The sequence below is a fragment of the Benincasa hispida genome, chromosome 11 (genome assembly GCF_009727055.1).
Source record: "Benincasa hispida cultivar B227 chromosome 11, ASM972705v1, whole genome shotgun sequence".
Classification (NCBI taxonomy): Eukaryota; Viridiplantae; Streptophyta; class Magnoliopsida; order Cucurbitales; family Cucurbitaceae; genus Benincasa; species Benincasa hispida.
The window spans coordinates 29,492,376-29,499,234 of record NC_052359.1 but is presented as its reverse complement, the minus strand read 5'-3'; the positions used below and the strand labels follow the sequence as shown (position 1 = coordinate 29,499,234).

Below are 6,859 nucleotides of genomic sequence, written 5' to 3'. Positions count from 1 at the left end.
TAGGGTATCCACATGTTTGAATCCCTTGGGGATCATTTAGTTCAACACTTTACAGATGTCTAAGAATAAGATGTCTAGGAATAAGATCTTTGGGAGTCAAAGATTATTTGGTTGTGCATAGGAAATGCTATCGGAATTTTATGAACAAATATTATATTTGTATATTAATGAAATTAAGCATTAAAATCTTATATAATTGTAATAGATTAATTAATAAATAAATCAATACCATTCAATATATTGATAAAAATTAATTAATTAATAATTAATAATAATTTCATGTTTGAAATTTGAGTAAATAATTAAAATTAACCAATTAATATATGTAATGAACATCATATTAATTATAATATTTAATCATTTTTATAATTAATTTAAGTTCAACATTAATAACTTTAATTTCAACTAAATAATATAAAAAAATTAATAAACAATATACTATATGAAAAGTGAAAAATAAGATACAAATATGATATGTTAATAAAGAATAATAATAATTTAGTATACTAAAAGAAGTTATAATAAATATGATATGTTAATAATGAATGAAGTAAAAAAATTAATCACAATAAATAATTAACTAATTATAAATAAATAATAATAATTAATGTTCATAATAAAGGATCAAATTAAAATTAATCTCCATAAATAACTAAATTGAACTAATTCTAGTTTACTAATTAAATTTATTTAAGATATTGTAAATTAATTAATTAATAGTTTGTGTAAAATGTGATTGTATTCATTTATAAATTTATATGGTAAAAATAAGTTAAGTAAATATTTTAATAGATTATTGTTTATTTATTAAAATAAATATTTATATTAATTTTGTTAAATTAATATTAATTAAAAAAAGACAACCTACCTTTTGAAATGGAAAATATCTATGGAAATAAAAATGTTTGAGAATTGCTTATTATCAGTATAACTGTGAAACAAACCAGTGTAACTATGTAATTGTGAAACGACCCTTTAGAGAATTAGCCCATAGCTAAAGAAGAATGAATAAACTTCAGCCGTTGGTTACAAATGATTACAAGAGTAGAAGGTAAAGAAATGTAAAAACAATAAAGAATGAAATGAACAAGTGCTAGAAAAACAGTAACATAAACCCCTTGAGTTAATGCCTCACTCTCAAAGGCCTTTTAGGACATATTTAACCTTTTTCAAGAGTGAATCCTCGCTCTACACGCGCTCTCACGGATATGGAAGATCTAAAGACGATGGTTCTCTAGAGGAACTCTTGTTCTTGAAGAATTTATGGATGTGACTTGTGAGATATCTTCTTAGGAGTAGAGATTGTTGAATAATAGGGTTTCCAATCCTTTATATAGGCCAAAAGTATGAGAGGAATGGTTGAAATCCATGCCTTGAACGTCTCCTAGATATCACAATTTTAAAATTAATTATAATTATTAATTATAAAGGTTGTATAAGTTGAAGAAATTTACAACCAAAACGAGTAGATTCGATCTAAAAAGTGCTTTAATTCAGTCTAACCCAACTCACGAACAACCATATTATTAATATTCATTTTAATTCAACCAAAACGATTAGATTCAATCTAAAAAGTGCTTTAATTCAATCTAACCCAACTCACGAACAACCATATTATTAATATTCATTTTATTTATTTTCTACTGACATTCCTCTATATATATGTTTGTGTATATATATATGTTACTAGTAAATGACTTTGTACTTAAAAAAAAAAAATTGACTAAAGTAAAATAATATAAAGACCAAAGTCTAAACCGTCAGAACCAATAATATCTCACTGGGAAGCAAAAGGGCAATCATTCATTGAATACATACATACTCATAATATGATTATCCCAACAAAACAATTCAAAGTTAGGTGGTAATAGAATGAAGGAAAGCAAAACTGCCCCTTTGTCAAAACAATATCAACAGAACAGGTATTTACAAAACAAGTCACATTTTTATATGCAAAAATGTGAAGTTTTTATGTACAAGTGTGGAGAAAGCATTCAGATTCAAATACATACAATCAACCTTCTCATCTTTCTAATTAGTTCATCTGCATTCACCATCATATAATCATGTTAAGATGGTTATGAGATCTCCATAGGGTGTCGATTCATTCAGTAAAGTTGTGGTTTGGGTTGCATTTGAAAATCGCTCACCATCGACAAATCCCAGGTACTTCGGTTCTGCTCAAAGCAAGCATTTCTTCATACTTTGAGGTGTATACAAAACCCCACAACTGCATTACAAACACAATGTGTAAAACTGATTTTAGAATCAATAGTAGGTTACTTAAGTATCATAGATGTATTTTGGATGTGAGCAAACTGAGATGTTCTACAATCACCTCAACTTCCTTTACTTCAAATTCTTCAGTATTTGCAAGACAAGGATTCCCGTAAGTCTCTGACGTAGAGCTCGATCCATTCAATCTTAAATTCAAGAACACATTTATAAGCATCGAATCAAGTTGCATGTTTATTTTAGATAATTGATATAAGTTATTATGTGATTGCACCACACAGACTATTAAAAGAGAGTGTTCTCACAGGTCATTGTCCAAATAGAGTGCAAAATGGCTGCCGCCGCCGATGGCTAAGAAGTCGGGGGAGCACAATGTGAAATAGTAATTTTCACCTGGTTGAATCAGTTTAAAATTTCCCTCCATGAGACTACCGGATATAAAATCATGTAAAAAGTAAACTTTAAGGCAGTTCTCAATACTCATTGAGGATTATCGGCAATCTTAGAATAGGTCCCTAACAGGATTCAAAATCATGCAATTACCTTGATCTCTCTCTTTATACGCAAACAATTTACTTGAAGATTGTTACAATCATAATTTGAAAACATACAATAATAATACCTAAATTGAGGAAAATGCGACTAATCCTTAGAACAAGAGAGGAGAAAAAAGAAAAAAAATCTCTAAAAGTTTTCAGTAGATGGAGATAAAGCAAGAAGTCACAAAACTTCATCAGCAACAAGAAAATGGCCCATGAAATGGTATAAAAGCATAATTTGCCCCCGTTTCCTAGAAGGATCATAGTTCATCTCATGAGCGTGCAGAGAAACAGAATGCATAGCAAAATATTATTGCTACCAAATGGTCATTGTATCTTCTTTTTTGGGTATTTATTTTCGTAAGCTCACTGATAATGTCAAGTGGAATATTTTCTTACCTTATATTCCAACCAATATTTAACTCATGTTCAAAATAAACTCGCATAATTATTTTATGATATTGGCAAAGGTTGCCAATGAGTCAAACCTGTGGATACTAGTAAGACGATATGAATTCACAAATAACAAACGAAAGATTGGTATGAAGTGACTTCTGGTGGATAAACTTTTAAACAAGGACTGTTAAGTACCTGTGGGGCGATAAATCACAGGATGGCCAGGTATACTTGTGAAAACAAAAGTATTATTTGTTCCCTGTTCAAGATTCATGATTAATAGGGTCAATTGCACAGATGCCCTCAATAGGCTAAAGAAAGAATAAAGACATATTAGAAGCACCTGATACTTTTTCTTGCTGCTCGGTTTTAACGGTGCCTCCACCAAGCCGCCAAATACAGCACCTTTACGGTCCCCAACAACCTGTAAGTAAATTATGCTGAAGTGACACATCGTCTGACATAAACTAGACATGTATGTAATATTTATATGCATCAGCAGAGGAATCCTCAAGTTGTAGATGTCATAGATGCCCAATCAGCGAGATAGTATGGGATTTAGCCAATTGTCTTGATCGTGGGATATCATTGAGAAATAGGAAGCCGTGTTATCAAAGGATTTCCTGTGATTATTTCTAGTATGGAAGGAGTCAATCATCCACTTAGGTATCTTATCGAACAAAAATGGTGATATTGTTCCTCCATTGATCAAGAATTTCGATTTTTGGGAAGTATCCGATCATCCAATAAGAAGGGTTTCAATTTTTTCAAATGAACGATTTAAAGACCTATTGATTCTAAAAACTGATTGCAAAGTTGATCATTCAGACTTTTCAATTCATCGATGAGGATCTCAGACCTACAAATTGGGATATTCCCGAAACTCACAAAGAAAAAAGGAAGGGAGTTAGACAAAAAGAGAAGCAACTTGGATAAAAAAAACATGAGGAATAAAATCAACTTTTGGGATGGTAATTGACGTCTTATCTACTTGCGATATTCATTCAACATACATGGTTAAAGATGAATACATGTCAAAGCTAACTTGTTCATAGAAAAATCAAACTTATAGTTACCAGCAAACTGAATCCAGACCAAAGCATACTTCTCCTATATAGAGTTGAAAGAGATATCCCATGCCTCCACGTACTGTGTTTCACAACCGATACACATTTATAAAAACAGATGATAGAGTATAAATAATTGAAATCCTATGAGAATTTCTAGAAACATAATCTATAAAAAAAAAAAAATGCTGAAGGTCTTCACCTGTATAGCAAAAGCCATTTCCTTCCCTGAACTAGGGCTGGAAGGGAAGCATAAAGAACAGTTCTAGTTTTTTCTGAAAGAAGCAATGAAGGTTCAGATGCCTCAGGGACATCAACTGATGAAGCAACCTCGCTTACATTTGCCCTCTCCATCATCTCAATTGCAGAAAATCTAGAATCATCAACTTTCATCTCAACATCACTCTTCCGCTCCTGATTTCGGTAGCCAGTGATTCTTGCAGCATGGTGAAAAGCTCTACCAAGCGATTGTTTCCCCCTAGAAAACAAGCTCTTCTTCATAACAGTTTCTTTTGCAGCATTGTTCACTGGCACGCCTGCATCTGCCTGATTATCACTTCTTTCATTGGGGTTCAAGTTTCCGTGTGATTCCGAGGACGACAAGAGGGAATACAGGAATGCAGTAAATGAAGATGTATCAGGGCCATCATCCGAAAATTCGGAACCCTGTTCACTAGCTGACCCTAGATCACTGTCGTCTTTAAGGTCGATCGCATCTTCCTAGAAGAACAAAGCCAACGCAATTAAAGATTTAACATGGCTGCCCACACCAGAGAGACTTTCACACGCTAGTTAATTCCCATTAACAAACATCTCTAAAAAGAAATTTTTTATTACAAGAAAAATGCGTTCATTTTTAGTAGTTCTTTGAAATCCCCTATCAAATGGAACAGAACGTATCTAACCTTCAGCCCTACATTCATGCATAAAGATTAACGATTAAGACAAATAAAAGGCTCTCATGGGTCATAAACCAAAATTAGCCACAATTAGTCCAAAAAATGCATATTACAACCACCGATTGAAGTCAAACCAAATGAAATCGGAGTCACCAGTCCATAAAACATATCTGAAGAAAAACGTAAAACTTCAGAAGCGGAACTGCCGGAAAATAACCAAAGCATGACAAAGCAAACAGAAGAGGAATTGAAAAGCTATAACAGCTTAAGAGAGACAAACTCACAGGTGAATGATGTTGAGGATGAGCAGAGGCTCTGGTGGAAGGTTTATCAGAGATTGGGTTAAGGAGAACGGTGGTGATATCGGAGACGAAATGAACTGCTTTGCTGCGCAATGATTGTTGCTTACCCATTACTGCATTTCAAGTAAAAACAGAGAAGGAATCAATCAATTGATTTCCAGCAAAATCCACAATCCTTAGCTCAGCTTATTCTCCATTAACATTCAGATTCTCTTTGCTTCCCACTCGATCATCCTCCTCTCCTTTCCGCTATGGATTTTATGTAGCATAAGAACTTGAAAAACCCTTTTTCTCTCTCTACAAAAAGATCAACGAAGACAATCTTTCAGCTCTGCTTTATCAATTCTCTGTGGGTTGCTCGTGGACCAGTGTTTGTTCGAATTAAGCTTAAAGTTTGGTGAAATCACCAACTTGTAAGAGAAGGAGCACAAAAATTAACAATTAAAGTTGTGACGTCTACACTGAAAACCGGACTCCATGGCCCAATGGATAAGGCGCTGGTCTACGGAACCAGAGATTCTGGGTTCGATCCCCAGTGGAGTCGTTTTTTTTATTTTTTTTCCAAACTTTGTTAAAATATCATTTTGGTTCGTGTAATTTTAATTTGTTCAATTTTTGTTCTTATACTTTCATTTATCTAATTTTAGTCTTCTACTTTTAATAAATCTTAAGTATATATTTGAGAGTGATTTTAAAACCATCAAAAATATTTTTGTTATTTTTAAAATAACTCGAAAACACATTTTTAATCACTCAAAATTAATTTAGTTTTCAATTTTACACATTTAAATGTAATTTCTTATCATCAAAATTAGTTTTGAAGGATTAAAAACATGTTCACAATGATTTTAAAATGAGAAAACTGATTTTAGTCATTTACAATTAAGTTCGATCAAAATTGATTAAATAATAATAATTTTCATGCAAGAAAGTATAATATATGTCATGTTTTCAAGATTTATAGTAAAAATGCTATAGATAACAAAAATATTTTTAAAAAATCAACAAAAAAAAACTAACATTGAGAGCTAAATTTAAAATTTATCGAAAGTATATAGATTAAAATTGGACATTTGACAATTTTTAGACTAAGACTCAGTTTGGGATTACTGTAGCTTTCAAAATAATTAATGGTAGCTGTGCTTTTAGAAAAATCAACTGTGAAAAAATAAAATAATACTTGGTAAATTTCAACTTAAACTTGAAAAAGTAGGTTGAAGTGTTTGGTAAATAAATATAAAAACATCTTATTTTAGATATAATGACCAAAATAGTCTTATCATCAGTTTTTTTTTTAAAAATTTTGTGATTTAAAATTTTAAATAATTGTTTAATATGATCAATTATGTTTGTTATAGATTAGTTTTTAAATATTAAGAAAAATAATTTTATTTAAAAAAAATATCAATATGGTATACTTT

General features: G+C 31.2%; 1 protein-coding gene and 1 non-coding gene across 2 annotated transcripts; one reads left to right on the top strand and one right to left on the bottom strand.

Annotated features, from left to right (window-relative positions):
* Nucleotides 1-1,783: 1,783 nt before the first annotated feature.
* LOC120091862 (TLD domain-containing protein 2) lies at nt 1,784-5,834 on the bottom strand. The gene is made up of 8 exons (XM_039050012.1): nt 5,421-5,834; nt 4,440-4,957; nt 4,247-4,319; nt 3,514-3,594; nt 3,366-3,429; nt 2,541-2,628; nt 2,339-2,423; nt 1,784-2,230 (listed from the first exon to the last, which is right to left on the bottom strand). The coding sequence occupies exons 1-8, from the start codon at nt 5,547-5,549 to the stop codon at nt 2,147-2,149; spliced, it is 1,122 nt and encodes a 373-aa protein (XP_038905940.1). The 5' UTR covers nt 5,550-5,834; the 3' UTR covers nt 1,784-2,146.
* Nucleotides 5,835-5,909: 75 nt separating this feature from the next.
* Nucleotides 5,910-5,982, top strand: TRNAR-ACG. Its single transcript has one exon. It is a non-coding gene; the product is annotated as a tRNA-Arg (tRNA).
* Nucleotides 5,983-6,859: the final 877 nt, after the last annotated feature.